Genomic DNA, 18,909 nt, shown 5'->3' on the forward strand with positions numbered 1-18,909 from the left:
TCATGCCCCATAAAAGCAAAATAATTACAAACAAATACCCCTTTACAATTCTTACCCACAAAGCATGAGATTCGCGAGCAAGATACCATTGCAGTATCAATATACCGATATAGTATTATTGAGGCTGCTTCAGTCCTTAATGATACCACCACAATATATTTATATACTGTCTGGTATCATTGATGTTTACTTCAATTTTTCGTCTACATCCCCATGAAACCATCATATACTGATATGGTGTCATTAAGGATCGTTTCATACAAATATTGAAGATATACATATATATATATATATATATATATATATATATATATATATTATTAAAATCACAATCTTATTTATTAAACTAATTAGTAAATATATTCTTTGTGATACTCTATCGGTATGTTGATACCATATCGATATCATATAGGAATGAGCTTAATCCTCTGTGATACTCTATCGGTATCTGATACCCTATCGGTATCATGTAGGATGGACACTGACGTCAGCATGACATCATCACACGAATTTAAAAATAACTAAAGGGGTACATAGGTAATTAGTTTGGCCGAAGAGGTATATAAAGAAATTATTTAGGGAAGGGGTATGGAATGGTAAATACTTTATTTAAAGGGTCAATTTTACGTAGTTTTCCTTTAAATATTTAGTTAAAATTAAAACATAAAGCAAAACATATATATGAAGTTTTTTAATCAATATAAATGTATTAAACTAAAAATGGAAACGGAGGGAAAGTGTATACTATATTTATATATTTGGGAGATATATTCGATAACCAAATGAGAGATAGTTTGATAAATATAGATTTTTTGGAAGGGTATTATCTGTTGGGGGAAGGAAGCACCACAACTATAGTTTGATATGATGAAAATAATGAATATAAATTGGACACGAGAATTTTACGTGGAAACCCCTCTAAATGATAGAAGGGAAAAACCACGGGGTAGAAGGATCTCACTATAAAATATGGAGTACACAGCTCTTAAATACAAGGAGAAAACAACAATTAACACTTCTCTCTTATAAAAGGAACAACTACTAAAGAGCACACTCAAGACTACAATATTTATCTTGGTGTAAAACTCTCTTTGTATTTTTACTCTCTCTTTCTGGGATGATTTAAATGAGGACAGGAATCCCTCTATTTATAGGAGGATGAAAACGCATAAAAAATTTACGCGTTAATTTTCTACGCGTTTGTCAAAGAAGCCAGCAGCTTTTGAAGACTTAATTGCTGAAAACGTGTATACATTTTTCATTGCAGATTGGCAGCCATTCTTGACTCCCTTTTGCAGCAGATTGGCAGCCATTCTTGACTCCCTTTTGCAGCAACTTTTATTGACTTTCATTCTCCCACTTGAAGATTTAATTGAGAATCAATTAAGTCTTCACACCATCCTTTCTACCCAACTACTGCAATGTTACGTTTCTGCTAGGCCAATAGAAGATCGACACCATATGAACTTGTTACTGTTGATCGGCTTCGTAAACATATCTGCCAGGTTGTCATTAGTGTGAATTTTCTGAATATCCACATTGCCTTCTTCCACCTTCTCACGAACAAAGTGATACTGAACTCGTATGTGCTTTGTCCTTGAATGAAATGCCGGATTCTTTGCAAGATGCAAAGCGCTCTGACTGTCACAAAATAGAGCAATCTTCTCTTGTTTGTGTCCGAGCTCCTCCAATAACATCTGCATCCATATTGCCTCTTTGCTAGCTTGTGTAGCTGCTACATATTCTGCTTCCGTCGTAGATGTAGCCACGATAGACTGCAGTTTTGAAACTCAGCTTACAGCTCCTCCAGCAAGAGTAAACACATAATCTGTGGTGGACTTGCTTTTATCAAGATCACCTGCATAATCTGAATCAACATAACCTTTAACAGTAAAGTCTGATCCTCCATAACACATTGTAACATCTGAGGTACCCTTGATGTATCTCAGGATCCTCTTAACAGTATTCCAATGCTCTCTTCCAGGATTAGCCATGTACCGACTAACCACTCCCACTGCTTGTGCAATGTCAGGTCTTGTACATACCATGGCGAACATTAAACTTCCCACTGCTGATGCATACGGTACTCTAGACATCTCCATCCTCTCTGCTTCATTACTAGGACACATACTTGAGGATAACTTGAAATTAATAGGAAGTGGGGTAGAAATTGACTTACAGTCTTGCATCTTGAAACGTCTCAAAATTTTCTTCAAGTAGTTCTTTTGAGAAACCCAAATCTTCCTATTATTTCTGTCTCGGTGAATTTGCATCCCTAGAATCTTGTTTGCTGGTCCCAAGTCCTTCATTTCAAACTCTCTAGCCAACTGTGCCTTTAAATTTGTGAGACGATCTTTGTTGGGGCCTGCTACCAACATGTCGTCAACATACAACAGCAAAATAACAAAATCTTCATCAACAAATCTCTTGTAATAAACACAAGGATCTGAACTATGTCTGTTGTATCCAAGGCTTATAATGAAGGAATCAAATCTCTTATACCAACATCTCGGCGCCTGTTTGAGACCATATAGAGATTTGTTCAACCTGCAAACCAAGTTCTCTTTTTCCTGTTCTTTAAAACCTTCTGGTTGAAGCATATAAATTTCTTCTTCAAGCTCTCCATGAAGAAATGCAGTTTTGACATCTAACTGCTCCAAGTACAAGTCAAATGTAGCACACATCGCCAGGACCACTCGAATTGTTGTGAGTCGAACCACCGGAGAAAATATCTCATTGAAGTCTATACCTTCTTTCTGAGCGAATCTTTTCACCACCAATCTTGCACGATACCTCTCTACTTGATCATTACCATTGCGTTTGATCTTATAGACCCATTTATTTCCAATGGCCTTCCTTTCTTGTGGTAATTGAACAAGATCTCATGTTTTATTTTTATGAAGAGCTTCAATTTCTTCTTGCATTGCTGCCACCCACAGAGATGATTCTTGGCCTTTTATAGCTTCTTGAAAGGTTGAAGGCTCTCCATCTTCTGTTAATAGACAGTATGCAATATTACTCTCCATAGAATAATCTGAGTGCCAAGCTGGTTCTCTTCTCTCCCTAGTTGACCGTCGAACTTCTGGAGTTTCGATCTCAGCTTGCTCTTGTTCTTCGTGCTCTGGTGCTGCTTCAGAAGAAACTGGAACTTCTTCTATTTCTTCAACTTTAACTGTAGTAGTCTCTGATTTTTCTTTTGAAGTGTTACCTTCTTTTGCTTGTATCTTGTTTTCAACAAATACAACATCCCTGCTGATTACCACCCTGCGGGCTGTGGGATCCCACAAGCGATACCCCTTGACTCCATCAGCATACCCTAAGAAAATGCATTCCCTGGATTTTGGATCCAACTTCGATTTTTCTTGGGTGTTGTACATAACATAAGCAGGACTTCCGAATATATGTAAGCGAGAATAATCAGCTGGTTTTCCTGTCCACATCTCCATTGGCGTTTTCAGATCAATTGCGGTTGATGGTGACCGATTGATCACATAACAGGCGGTTTTGACTGCTTTTGCCCAGAATGGTTTTTCCAACCCTGCAGTTGCCAACATAGCTCTTGTCCGTTCCAACAAGGTTCTGTTCATCCGCTCTGCTACTCTATTTTGTTGTGGAGTATATGCCACCGTGAACTGCCGTTTAATACCTTCTTGTTTACAGAAGTTATTAAATTTATCACCAGTGTATTCTCCTCCATTATCTGTCCTCAAACACTTGATCTTTTTCTCAGATTCAAGTTCCACCCGCGCTTTGAATTCTTTGAAAACTGAAAAAATATCTGCCTTCCTCTTGATTGGATACACCCAACTTCTCTTGGAGTAATTGTCGATAAATGACACGAAATATTTCGCTCCTCCTAGAGACTCCACCGGTGCTTACCAGACATCAGAGTGAACCAGATCTAGTATTTCTTTGCTTTTAGCAGAGAAACTGCTAAACTTCAGTCTATTTTGCTTACTGGTAACACAATGCTCACAAAAGGGTAGTGAAACCTTTTTGAGCCCTGGAAGAAGTTTTTGCTCAGCAAGAATCTTCAAACCTCGTTCCGACATATGGCCAAGTTTACGATGCCACATCATCGTTGATTCTTCAAATGAACTTGCTGACGCGGTTGATGCTTCTCCTTCTTGGTGTGTTTCACCTTTAAGCACATATAGATTTGCAGCAAGTTTTTCTGCTTTCATCACTACAAGCGCTCCTTTGGATATTCTCATGACTCCACCATGAGTCTTATACGAACATCCATTATCATCTAGTTGTCCTAAAGACAATAGATTCTTCTTCAAGTCTTTTACATGTCGTACCTCCTGGATGGTGCGAACCGTGCCATCATACATTTTTATTTTGATGGACCCAATACCAATAACATCCAAAGCATGATCGTTTCCCATTAACACAGATCCTCCTGAGATAGGATTATATTGATGGAACCATTCTCTCCTGGAAGTCATGTGCCATGTTGCTCCTGTGTCCATGATCCAGATATCAGCAAAACGTTTTCTGCCTTCATTATTTGATATTGCCTCACTGCATAAAATATCGCCATCATTTGAGGTACATGCAACATTCCCTTGAGCATTTGATGGCTCAGGGTGTTCACTCTTCTTCTTGAACCGACAATCTTTCTTGAAGTGCCCTTTCTTGCCACAGTTGTAGCACTTGATATTCTTCTTACTTCTTGATTGAGATCTGCCATGATTGTGACTCCCACTGGGGCCACGTTCCGTTGGTCTTCCTCTCACCATCATCAAAGCTTCAGCTTGTTGCGAACTTGCTTGTCTGTCTTCCTTATTTTTGCGCCGATTTTCTTTTTCCAAGACAGCAGCTGCAATTTCATCAAAAACTAGACTGTCTGTATTGTTCATCAGGTTGATGATGAGTTGATCATACGAGTCAGGCAGACTTTGAAGTAGAAGCTCCGCACGTTCAGTCTACTCTATTTTGCAACCCATTGTTGTAAGTTGCGAAAACAGAGTATTCAAAGTATTGATATGTTCAGTAACTGACATGGACTGTCACACCCCAATATCAACAGGGTGTGATGGGCACCCGACCCCGTGCTCGGAGCCGAGCGAACCCGCTAACTCATATTACATTCCCAATCCCTTTAGAATTTTGCATCAAAAAGAAATGAAAAACATAGCTACGCTTTCCGAATCTTGCTATCCAAAATCCATCATCTCATAAACTCATGACATACTACATAATAACATATCGGTTGGTGACGCTGCTTACAAACCTGACACTCTATACCCACGACTCTGTCTGCAAAGTCTCTAACTTCGAATGAAACATCATAGCGCGTATACTCTGACTCGGCAGCACTCTAGGAACAAGTGGAGTAGCCAGCCCCGCTGGAACATCTTCTATAGTAGCTTCTACTTGTTTGGGTGTACCTGTGTGGCACGAAACGCAGCCCCCAAAGAAAAGGGGTCAGTACGAGTAATGTACTGAGTATGTAAGGCATGAAAATCAGCATAATAAAGAACATAAGGTATGAACAACCATATCGTAGAATCATAGACATATAGTGAGATAAGAGAGTAACCTGTACATATGAGTGCCCTTTTAGGCCGGATGCCATGCATGCTTGTCTTATCATAAAAAAAAACATTTCTTGTTCATATTCATAGAAAATAGAAGTCATATCACCGAACAACGTCGGCGTGCCCACATATGTCCCGCGTCCGGGCATCCCGCGTCCAGGATGAAAATTACTCCAACTGATCAGGTGGAATTGCGTCTATAGCGCCACATATACACCTCCCCATATCCCCTATATACATATACATATACATATAGACAGCATGCAGGAGAGCTCAACGAAAGTTGTGTATTTATCGGAGTGACGAAAGGTCAGTAACCTCCGATTATATTATGAGTTAATCACGGTCGCTTTGTCTCACCTTGAAGGAACAATTATTATAGGATGAGACTATCAACGAAAGACAATATTAAGAGAACGTAGAATAAGGTCACAATCTCATAAGACGCCAAATCGTATACATATGCACATAGGACTAATTTTCAAGACTCATAGAATAACCGGAATGAGCTATGATTAACAAAACAAGATAAGAGTCATGTCAAGTACCTTTCGAAAATTTCCATGGATTATATCAAAATAAAACTTTTGAAATCATATACGCGTATTTAAGCACGAGAAAAATATCTTTTGGAAACTCAAGAAAATTGTCCATCCTAGTGGCTCTACGAATAAGACTTCCTTGAAATTGTATAAAATGTCATTTACTTATTTCATAAAAACCATGCCCAAAAGAAAGAGTAGCTCTATATACTTATGTCAAAACATGTCAAGAGAAAGAAGAGTAAACATTACATACATGAAGCCGTTCTTATCTTAGCCATCATAGACATATTCTCATCCTCGACATCATCAATGTCGTTGTAAAACATATCCATCGTCATTGCCATAAAAGCTTGTAATATTGTAAACCTTTGTTTTGGGAAACTATAGACATTTTGGAAAACATTAACGGGTTATAGGAAAAAGTAGTCATTTCCTTGGGACCATTGACACCTAGCTTTTGAAAACAAAGAATATATGGAAGCACTTATCAAACCATAACATCGGAATCATGCCTTGAAAGAAAAGGGTAAGCCTTACATACTTATACCAAAGACATGCCAAAAGAAGGAACGATTAGCTTTACATACCTGTACCGCGCTTTACTAGCTTTTCTTATTCTTCCAACTTGTTAGTCTACATTCAAGAGAGTTGACATAGTCATTAGATTCATCACCATATACTCGTCTTAATCCTTCAAACAAATTAACTTCTAATCTGCCGAAATTTTGGCAGCATCTCCCCTATAAATACACCATCCCCGAGATCTCAACTCGGCCACCATTTCAACAATCATATCAACAACAACAACCAACAGTATATATACAATCAAATCACCTCAACTTTACACAACACAAGCTCCAAACAACTAGCATAAAACTACGATACCAAAATAGAGTTTTTAATCTTTATTTCGTAAAATCTTTAACCATACCAAACGGGGGGTCGTGTGGCTGCAACCAGCAGCAACCAAACCCTTTTTAAAATACTTTAAAGCCCTGCAACATACAATCCAACCAGCTGCACCCGCAGCGCCTCAACGACCATACACTACGCGACTTCGATTTAGCTACTACGACTTTAATTTAGTAGTTTCCAGCATCATGCCCCCTTATACATTTTCTCTGCTTCCAGCCATATTTAGGACACGTAATACACCTCATAACAACATCATCAACTCCAATTTTAAAGGAGAGACCTTACCTTTACCGAAACTCTCCAAAACTTGCCTCGGAAGCTCTCCTAGCGCGGCTAAAACTCTGGGGCTATTCGGTGACGTTTTGGGCTGCTCCAAACCATAAAATTTCATTACCAATACCTTCATAACACCTTGGTACACCCTAGATAATTAATTCACGAAGCAAAATCGGAGACTTACCTTTTTTTTTCCTTGGCCGAACCTATTCTTTCTCTAGCTTCAAGTTTCTTCTCTTCCTTTCTCTCTAGAACTCTCTTGAATCCTCTTGTTGATAAAGAAAACTTAATGGATAAATATGACTTAAAAGTCATCAACATATATATATATATAAGCCACTTAATTAATGGGCTAAGTTCCAAGACTTGGGCCCTTTTCTTGTGTTGGGCCTCTCTTATTATTTTGATTTCTTTCAAAGCCCAATCCCTTGGCCCATATGTTTTCATAAACTACATTTTGTGAACTTCCAACTTATATATATATATATATATATATATATATATATATATATATTTTCCTTATTCTTTTTTTTTCAATATTTCCATCTCCAAAATTCCATAACCAACTTATGTATCAAACAAGACCAAAACGTATCATTATCCTTCACTTGTTACAATTATTCCAAATGTCCAAATGTACAAAAATATGGGTTGTAACATGGACTCTGCCATTCGAAGAGTATACAATCTTCTTTTTAAGAAGATTTTATTATGCAAAGACTTGGCCTCATACAACCCCGTAAGAGTATCCCATATTTCCTTCGCCGTCCGCTTTTCCGCTACACTAGACAACACTTGAACAGCCAGTGCCAAGTGTAGATCAGCAACTGCGTTGCTGTCTATGTCGTTCCACTTGCTGTCATCAACAAAGTCTGTGGGCCTGCCTTCAATTGCAGCTAAGCAATTGTCTTTTCTCAATATCGCTTTTATTTTCATTTTCCACAATGAGAAATTAGTCCCATTGAACTTTTCAACGTCAAACTTTGTTGTACTCGACATTGTTATTTGCTTCACACCCTTCTAGATCGTTTCTGAATATTTTTGCGAACAATCGTGACAAACTGTACCGTCACAGAATTTACTATTCACCGAATTTTACTATTCACTAAAAGTTACTATTCACAGATAGTACCTTCGCATAAAATAGACAGAATAACCGAGAGCTCTGATACCACTGTTGGGGGGAGGAAGCACCACAACTATAGTTTGATATGATAAAAATAATGAATATAAATTGGACACGAGAATTTTACGTGGAAACCCCTCTAAATGATAGAAGGGAAAAACCACGGGGTAGAAGGATCTCACTATAAAATATGGAGTACACAGCTCTTAAATACAAGGAGAAAACAACAATTAACACTTCTCTCTTATAAAAGGAACAACTACTAAAGAGGACACTCAAGACTACAATATTTATCTTGGTGTAAAACTCTCTTTGTATTTTTACTCTCTCTTTCTGGGATGATTTAAATGAGGGCAGGAATCCCTCTATTTATAGGAGGATGAAAACGCGTAGAAAATTTACGCGTTAATTTTCTACGCGTTTGTCAAAGAAGCCAGCAGCCTTTGAAGACTTAATTGCTGAAAACGTGTATACATTTTTCATTGCAGATTGGCAGCCATTCTTGACTCCCTTTTGCAGCAGATTGGCAGCCATTCTTGACTCTCTTTTGCAGCAACTTTTATTGACTTTCATTATCTTGAATTAGTTCACTTTCTGCTTCTACTTTTTGGAAGAAGCATAAAATTGTAGCACTTACTCAGAAGCATTTTTTATTCTCAAATCTATTTTTTAAAAATAAATATTTTTTTCTCAAAAAAAATATATTTGACTTTTTAAAAGCTTGATTAAACACATTATAAGTGCAAAGAAATGAAGTCTTAGCTACATATTTGTTACCAATAATACCTTTTGAGTTTATACGTCAAATAATCCTTATAGAATTTACAATTATCTTAAATAATGAACCATGGTAAGAGTGAAATTAATTAAAACGATCGAAGTGACCAAAATATATGACACAAATAAATGTCTATTCAGTCTATAACTGCGGATTCAATTTTATTCACAGAATATAATTTTGGGAACTCGGCACAAATATATGAGTATTACACTAATTATACCATGAAGTATATATATATTCATCAGTTATTTTTTAATTTAATCGGTTAGATGGACGATATAATATAGCCTTCTTCCTCAAACACAGGTCTTTTACTAAAGTCTGCAAGCACAAAATTTTGAGGGAAGCAAAAAACATAATCATTACTTACTGCTAAAAGAACTCACTCAACCTCAAGAAAAATGAAATAAAACAAATAAAAGATGAATTAAGGAAGAGAAAAATTAAAAGAGAGTAAGTGAAAGTACTTAGGGCAATCCATGCGTTCAGAGATGGGATATCTAAGATGAATACGACAAAATATATTAAGTTGTTCGATCAGGGATTGAAGATAAAGACGATGATAGTGATCAGTGTAGAAATCTTCGATGCATGAACAATATCTACGAACCCAATCGTCCTTGTATTTTACATTGCTATTCAATATCATTAAGTTGTCACAACACTCAGGAGTTGGAAATCCATTAATTCCATCTACAATTTTTTCACAATATTCAAAGCAAGCATTCACATTTTCACAAATTTCATCTTCTTTAAGGACTTTGAATGCATTGCATGGACTTATAGCAAAAATCACCATCACAAGTGCAACAAAAACTAGTAATAGATTTTTGGTTGTCATTTTTGTGCTAATTAATTGGATTAGTAAACAACTGGCAGAGTTTTTATAGATTTTGTATAGGAGATTATTCAATTCATTAATTAGATGTACCTGAATTGTGAATTAATTTGCAGTTGACAGTTGTGATAATTTAATTTAGATGAGATTATTATAGTTAAATGCGTGACTAAATTGATTTCTATTGCTTAAATAACTTGTGTTAGGAAAATAGAAAGACGAAATTGATAAAAACAAATTTGACTGGCTGGTAACAAACACCAGTGAAGAAGTTGAAAAAATTGATAAGTTCTCATTTACCGGCGTTGGAAAAAAGTATTCTCAATTTTTTTTTGATTCAGAGCGTTAGGAATATTCAAGTAGAAACCTCGTGTTTTTTTGTTGTTCACAAGTTCTCCTTCAGTACCCTCCTATAGTCATAAGAAAAAATTTATTTAAGAGAAAATTCGATTTTAAAGAGACTGATTTATGGTTCAAAATTTAATATTTTAGGTCTAATATTAGAGACCAAATGCTTTAGTAATAGCTTCTAATAATATTTTTAGCTCTCGTATCTGTCTAGAAAGAAACTCGGAAATTTAATATTTTTTGCAAATATAAAAAAAAATCTACAATGGCATAATTTAATAACTACTTAATGGTTGCATTTCTACGGTATCAGTTGTTGCTTCATTTAGTATTCTTTTCAGGCTTAGTAAAATAGGAATGGTTTTGACTTGAGTATAGATTCAAGAAGAATTTAGACGAATTGATTTAAATTTGAACGTATCAAAATTGAATTAATATAAAATGAGTAGATTAATACTCCTAGTTTCGTCATGCGTTTAATACAAAAATAAAAACGTGTTATCTCTTTCATTTATTTTCTTTTCATTCTAATCAGGTTGGATCTGTTCACATAAGGATGGTTGATTATCCAACAAGTCAAACTCTATATACGTGTGTACAAAGCATGCTTGGAAACAATAATCCAATATTCACGAATGTCTAAATTATTGAAACACAACTACATATATAAACTTCAACTTAACCTTGTTAATATAACATAGAGTTTGTAATACTACATAATATAACACATCATTATTCTTCCAATTCAAAGTACAGGAAAAGATGAAAATAAAAATATTGCATTAATTAGACCCCAGGGAACAGCTTAGAGCAATCCATGCGCTCAGAGATGGGGAAGCTAAGATGAATATTGCATATTATATAAAGTTGTTCGATCTGAGACTGAAGATAAGGAGGATGATAGTGACTATTGCTGAAGTCTACGATGCATGAGCAATACCTACGAACCCCATCATCTTTGTATTTTACGTTGCTATTCAATATCATTAAGTTGCTACAACATTCCCGGGTTGCATAGCCAGTAATTCCATCTACAAAATCTTCACAAGATGCAAAACAAGCATTCACATTTTCACAAATTGGATCTTTTTTATGGACTCTGAATGCATTGCATGGACTTAGAACAACAATTAGTGCAACAAAAACTTTTAGTAAACTTTTTGTTGTCATTTTTTTTATTGGTAGTAGTAAGTAATTAATTAGCAGAGTTTTTATTAATTTTATATAGGATTTTATTTATTTATTAATTAGATGTCCGTGAATTGTGATTTGCAGTTGTGATCATTCAATTTGGATGAGATACATACATCCAGCAGAATCATAAATCACAAAGAGTGTCACTACCAAAAATAATGGAAAAACCGGACAGGGATCGACGGATGTCCGTTGGTTTTTTAAAAATAAAAATAAATATAAATAAATAAAAAAATCGATGGACGTTCGTCGATTTTTCACGCAAATGCTATAATTTTTTAAAGAAAATCGATGCAGTACCTTGGTTTATTATTATTTATTTTTACAAAAATAGATGAATAGGGTAGGTTTTTGAAGTTCAAAATTGCAGTTGAAGAATATAAATAAAAACGATAAAAATATTTCATCAAAAAGCATGTGTTGTCAAGTAGTAGAATTGTCCAAAGTCATGGAAAATACTTGATTGGTTCATTTCCAAGTAGCTACATTTTTGAAAAACCGACCATGTCCATTTGGCGTCGATTTCCCTTTAAAAAATGAACTTGTCCATCAATTTTGACCCAGTTTTTAGTAGTAATTATGAGGCGCATTTCTCCTTTTTCTCTTTTACTTTGAGAAATGGTGAGTTTCATAGATCTCTTTTTAGTTTTTACATTATTACATTGATCTTTTTTGTGGTTTCTGATATTACATTTACTTTCGATCCCTTATATTGTAGAAGTAAAAATTATTTATATATATCTTTTATTAATAGAAAAAATCATACCTTGACTGATTTATCCTTCCTAACATTTTGCTCTCTTTTGATATGATATGAAAGATTATGTTAGGAAGGGCAAATCAGTCTAGTTATACTGAATTATTAAACGTCACGCATCAATTATGATAATCTCATCCAAATTGAATGATCACAATTCACGGACATCTAAATCTAATTAATTACTGTACAATCTAGCTCCTATATATATATACAAAATATATAAAATTAACTCTGCTAATGACTTTACTAATCCAATTAATTAGCAGAAAAATGACAACCAAATATCTACTAGTTTTTGTTGCACTAATTGTGTTGGTAGTTCTAATAAGTCCATGCAATGCATGCAAAGATCCAATTTGTAAAAAAGTGAATGCTCGTTTTGAGTCTTGTGAAAAATTTGTAGCTGGGATGACCTCACATCCAACCCGTACGTGTTGTAACAACTTAATCATATTGAATGACAACGTAAAATGCGAGGATGATGGGGTTCGTAGGTATTGTTCATGCATTGTAGACTTCAGCAATAGTCACGATCATCCTCCTTATCTCCAGGATCGAATCGAACAACTTTACGTATTATGTGATGTTCATCTTAGCTTCCCAATCTCTGAACGCATGGATTGCTCTAAGTATTTTTACCAACTCTCTCTTTATTTCTTTTGTCCATTTTTTATTTTATTTTATTTTGTGGGTGAGTTCTTTAATATATATACTTATTGACTAACATTTATTCCTTTTATTTCTTTTTAATTTTGTGCTTGCAGGCTTTAGTAAGAACTTGTATTTGAGAAAGAGGAGCTGTTCTACGAGGTCTAATGTTGTATTAGTCGAAATATTTGATAAATGTAGCATTAAAAGTTATAATTAAAATGATAATCCATATTAGATATTATTTTCAGCAGATTATTTCCACTATCATGGCAAATTGATAGCTTTTTTCTTCTTAGGCTTATATGAGGAAAAATATTATTCTCAATAAACTTAAATAGAATAACATTATCAACAAAAAGAAAAGAAAGTAAATTCTTAAAAGAGAGAAATTAAAGGGACAATGAATTTCTGGATTGATCAAAACGAACAAGACGTGGGACTCCTAACGACAAACAAATCTTTTTTGTCCACTTTAATACTTACCCATTAAATCCTTTTAACTCATATGTCTGATCCACTAAAATATTAAAATTGAAAGACTTCATTGTTCATCCATGGTGAATAATGGGATTTCATCACTCAGATTTCGTCCAACCAACTTGCTTTTCATTAGATTCAATTCAATAGAATTATCCTTTTTTCTTTTAGATTAAATTTATACCAAATCATAATAGCTAGAGATTTAATAAGTCAAATACAAATTAAGATTATTTACATGTAAATTTCAATTAAATGATCATAAGTCATAACTATGGAAACTAGTTAAAAGAATTCCAACAACCATGAAAGAATGATTTAACTGACAAGATCTTCTAGAAAATTCCTTAAAATATTTATAACAACGTCATTTGTTCGAATATATTTATTTATTGCTATAACAAAATATAGCTGTACAGACCATATAATACAATAGAACATTGAAATTATTTTTAAAGAAAACTTGAATAGTGAAACGTGGTTATAGAGATTGACTGATCATGATTTCCATTTAATTTTGGTTAGCATCTGTAAAAGGAAAAAGAATAAAAGGTTTAGCATCTGTTGGCCCAAAACGACAGCGTTTTTCTCCATGGATTTGATCAATAATAATGCTTATATAGCCGTTATAGAGTGGCAACGGTCAACAAAGATCATATTATTTCAAAGGAAAATTCGACCCTTTTTTTATACCTCTCCCGCTCCCAGCAAAAACTATCACAGCATTTTTTTTCTTCTTTTTCATTCATAAACAGACGCAGAGAAGAAATGGCGGACGGTAAAGACGATCCGAATTTATTCGTAATTGATCAAATTTACGAGTTTTCAGCACCGCGAGTCTATGATTTCATTAATGGAGAAACAGAGGATGATTTGCGCAAGGCAGAGCTTTGGTTTGAAATTACTAGTAGCTATGCCCCTTCTCGTACGCGTTTTTTTTCTTTTTTGACTCTTTCTGTTAATTGTTCCAGGGTTCGATTCTCCAACTTGTAATAATATTGTTTTCACAACTTCCATTTCATACCGTATATCACTTCAGTGGATAGACAGACACTTGAAGTTTTGAGATATGTACTAGTTTTATCGGTGAATATAAAATTTAATTAAAGAGCAGGTAGCTTATGCTCGTAATTACAATTCATCAATCAATTAGGCTTTAATCCCGAAATTATCTGATAAATACAGACCTAATACATCCCCGGTGGAGAACACAAGTGAGATTTACTGTGAAAAATTAGGGGTTTAAGGATTAAGGATTATTTCAAGGTCGATTTTAGATTGGTAATGGATCCACTCCAATTGTGTGGTGGCCTTTGTAGATGCTGGTGATTGCTATTTTTGTTATAGAATACAAATTTGAAATGAAAAGTTGATGTTTGGTTGTATTGTTGTTGGATTTTGCAGCTTGTATACCGAGAATCAAGACCAATAGATCAGTACAAGTTGAGATTCCATGTGATTTTACTGAAGGCGAGAAGTTGCAGAGTAATACAAGGTCTTTATAGTGCAAAATAAAATGTCAAGATTCAGATGATACAATGCCATTTAACTATCATGTTCTTACTCTTTTCAATGCACTGAAACAGGCCTGCAGGTGAGGTTAAGGAAGAGGTGACACCAGATGAGAACAACAAACCTGCAGCTAAGGTTTTGTCTTCTGAGGTTAAGGAAGAGGTGACACCAAATGATACTATCGGAGTAGAACTTAATGGCAGTCTTCCCAATCTGGTACTTCCGCTTATCATGTGGTAACTGAAACACCATTTCCTATTTTGATCTTTGTATCTCATTGTACTTGTTAAATTTTTACAGGAATCTGTTGAGAAACAGCCAACTAGTCAAGGTTAGTTACCAGAGCTTGTCATTTTGATTTGTTGCTTTAGTGTTTTGCCCGACCTGAGGGTCTTTTGGAAACAACACCTCCCTATCTCCCACTAGAGGTAGGGGTAAGGCCCCAGACCCCACTACACACTGGGTATTCTGTTGTTGTTTGTTTTAGTGTGTTGCCCATTATTGCGGACAATTTCAACTGCTAAGGCATCTGATCACAGTTACCTTCTTGTACAGAAATTTGCACCCCAAGACCACTACTAACAATGTCTAAGAAGATAGACCCTAGGAAGACTGATTCCAACCATCAGAAAACAGCAAAGAAAATTTCAAGCATGCTTAGAAATCCTTCTGCATTGAAGTCAAAAACATTGCCTGTAAAGAGCTTTAATCCTGCCAGCGTGAGAAAGTAATGTGCTGCTGTGTAGCTTCTTGGCACTTCAATTCATTCTCTTGTTGTTCTTTCGCCTTCTTGTTCTCTCCTTTAAGTTATTTTGGTCGATGAACTTCATTTACTTGCACAGGCAAGCAATCATGAGAAGTGCTGTTGGAACGCCCAATTTTGGTCAAGAAAACCAAGCTATAAAGAGACAAAAATTAGAAACCGGAAAAGCCAAGCAGGTAGTTTATATTCTCTGGAAAATGCAGAATATTCCAAGTTGTTTTATCTGACCTCACCGGGCTCTCGAATTGCTAGATTCTGGATGTTAAACCCCAAAATTTGCCGCACAAAACAAAACCTGGAGCCAATGGTTCAACCTTCTCTTCGGTTGCCAAAACTCGTAAAGAGGACAGAAAGGTTTTACATTGACTACATCTTCCTTTATCTTGCATGTTATTTGAATACTCAGACTCTAACTTGGAGTTTATAATGATTAAGATGTACGTCCGAGAACCAGTACCACAATTTATTTCAACAGCAGAAATGATGAAGAAGTTCCAATGTAGTACAAGGGAGATGTCTCTGTCTTGCATGAGCAGTTCCACTTCGCATGTAATAACTGAAACCATTCACTAGTTCAATTTTTCAGAACCTTTAAATATCTTTTAAAATGTTATATTCATCACTAAGGATGATTGATGCAGAGGAAGCCTAATAAACTAACATTAACTGCGCCTAAAGAACCTGAATTTGAGACTGCACAACGCGTCCGTCCAAGTACAGTGAAGAGTTCAGCTGCGCTTGAGGAGGAAATGATGGCTAAAATTCCAAAGTTTAAGGCTCGCACACTGAACAAAAAGGTACACATTTTATAGATAGTTTTGCCTCCTTTACCTTCTGATTTTGAATGTATTCTACTGATCTTATCGTACTTTTTTCTTTTGTACATTTGGGAACAGATTTTGGAAGCTCCAAATCTACCAACATTACCTAAAAGTACACCACAACTTCCAGAATTTAAGGTATGGTTTGGTTACCTGGATTATGAAGAGCTAAGAGTAATTCAAGAAAATGCAACTGAGATCTGATACACTTCTGCAGGAATTTCATTTAGAGACGATGGCCAGGGCGAATCAGAATGTGGAAACATCTTCAGTCTTATCCATGAAATCTACTCAGGTTACTAACTACAAAGTGATGGTTCGTGTAAATACTTGGAATAAAAAAACTATTAGCTCGCTTTCATGCTGACTAATTTAAACTTTCTCACCACAGAGTCATCAATGGAAGCCACATCTTACAGCTCCTAAATCACCTGTTCTGCAAACGTCACTTAGAGCACGGCCTCCACAGATCAAAAGCTCTGAAGAACTTGAAAAGGAAGAACTTGGGAAAATTCCGAAGTTCAAGGCTAGGCCTTTCAATAAGAAGGTAACACAATCCCCAACACCTTCTATACTGTCAATCAATTATCAAAATTGGTTTTGTGTTGCTGACTTTTTGGAATTGTAGATCTTTGAAAGTAAAGGAGACCTGGCAATGTTCTGCAACACAAATAAGCAGGTGACGGTGCCTGAAGAATTTCATTTTGCCACAGATGAAAGGATTCCACCTCCTGCTAATGTTACTGATCTCTTTGATAAGGTTCCATCAGAATATCATCCTCCTTCTACTACCTTAGCACCTTTTACTTTAACATGTTCCTCACTGTACTTTCCCCAATTTTCAGCTTTCTCTGTATTCCGAGCCTAGAAACGAAAAGACTATACCGAGAAACACCAGACCAAATCCTTTTCATCTCCACACAGAGGTGTGTATATTTTCTGTGTGTTCCTGTTTTTGTCCCTTCTTATTGAAATAATGTAGCTCCTCATGGCTTAGTTTTTTCTTCAATCCAGGAAAGAGGAGCAGAAAAAGAGAGGAAACTGTTCACTGAACTTCTACAGAAACAGATTGAAGAAGAGAGGTCAAGAGTTCCTAAAGCAACTCCATATCCTTACACAACTGATTACCCTGTGGTATGTAACACACCAATTATTGTAATATCTGTTTTGCAGTACATACCCCTTTTCATGTGAACTCATTTCTTATGTTTTCAATGCCAGATTCCACCAAAACCAGAACCAAAGCATTGTACAAAACCAGAACCTTTCCAACTGGAGAGTCTGGTCAGGCATGAAAGAGAGATGCAGAGGGATTTGGAAGAACGGCGAAGATTGGGGAAGGAAGAAGCAATGATGAGGACTTTTAAGGCGCAACCAGTCTTGATCGAGTAAGACCCCTCAAAGAATGACTATTTTATGAACTATCTTTTCGATTCTAGTGAATCTGAAAGATAACAATGCTTTTCCCACCCTTAAATGTGTAGGGATCCAATTCCAGTTCCTGAGAAAGTACGTAAGCCCCTCACTCAAGTTCAGGAATTTAATCTACACGTAGATCACCGTGCACCAGATAGAGCTGAGTTTGATAAGAAGGTAATTTTTTTGTCATTCGCGTGCCTCTGAGAGCTAAACCTATTATAGCCACTCATATTATGAGCTGTTGTGCAGATTAAGGAGAAAGAAATGATGTATCAAAGATACAGGGAGGAGGCAGAAGCTGCAAGAATGGTATGCATATTATAAACTGTGGTGTTATTTCGAGCAATGCTAATTATGTGATTAGACTAATTAATTCTTAATGTGTGGATGGATTGTGATGGTTAGATGGAGGAAGAGATGGCCTTGAAACAACTAAGAAGAACTTTGGTGCCTCATGCAAGACCTGTGCCTAAATTTGATCATCCTTTCCTGCCACAAAAGTATGTAAAACTCATGCTACTAAGTAATTGTTTTCTTCTTTTACACATTGGAACAACTACTGAACCTTTTTTTCATACACACTACAACTCCACAGGTCTTCCAAACAAGTGACGAAACCAAAATCCCCCAAGCTGCTAGTTCTTAAAAGGCAAGAAAGGAGGAAAATGGTGTGCCCCTATGCTGCAGTTTCTAGTGCTGCCTCCCAGATGAGGTGAAGACACGAACCTTTAATTGGTCCAAAATTCTGGGAGGAATGTTCAAGAATCCTTGAACTCATGGAAATGTGCACTTTTTTGTATACATGGAAAAAATATCTGTAAGAATGTGCACTTTGTACACAGAATTCATCAAGTATATTTATTAATATATTAAAAAATTACTCCCTGACCCAAAAAGAGTCACTTTTTCAATTCCAACGATAAGTTTCAAAAGAGAT

At 35.7% G+C, this 18,909-nt stretch overlaps 1 protein-coding gene across 2 annotated transcripts; it reads left to right on the top strand.

The window, feature by feature from the left end:
* Positions 1-13,911: 13,911 nt before the first annotated feature.
* LOC129893327 (protein TPX2) lies at positions 13,912-18,743 on the top strand. Of its 2 annotated transcripts, none has more exons than XM_055968833.1 (20): positions 13,912-14,382; positions 14,862-14,952; positions 15,044-15,185; positions 15,270-15,300; positions 15,525-15,696; positions 15,812-15,908; positions 15,985-16,086; positions 16,168-16,281; positions 16,374-16,529; positions 16,629-16,691; positions 16,771-16,869; positions 16,945-17,100; positions 17,182-17,313; positions 17,399-17,479; positions 17,568-17,687; positions 17,775-17,941; positions 18,038-18,146; positions 18,222-18,281; positions 18,378-18,472; positions 18,568-18,743. In XM_055968833.1, the coding sequence occupies exons 1-20, from the start codon at positions 14,226-14,228 to the stop codon at positions 18,686-18,688; spliced, it is 2,265 nt and encodes a 754-aa protein (XP_055824808.1). In that variant the 5' UTR covers positions 13,912-14,225; the 3' UTR covers positions 18,689-18,743. The 2 variants fall into 2 exon arrangements, with proteins under 2 accessions (XP_055824808.1, XP_055824809.1); XM_055968834.1 differs by having other exon boundaries at positions 13,913-14,382; positions 16,771-16,848.
* The last annotated feature ends 166 nt before the right edge of the window (positions 18,744-18,909 follow it).

Source organism: Solanum dulcamara, chromosome 6 (assembly GCF_947179165.1).
Source record: "Solanum dulcamara chromosome 6, daSolDulc1.2, whole genome shotgun sequence".
NCBI lineage: Eukaryota > Viridiplantae > Streptophyta > Magnoliopsida > Solanales > Solanaceae > Solanum > Solanum dulcamara.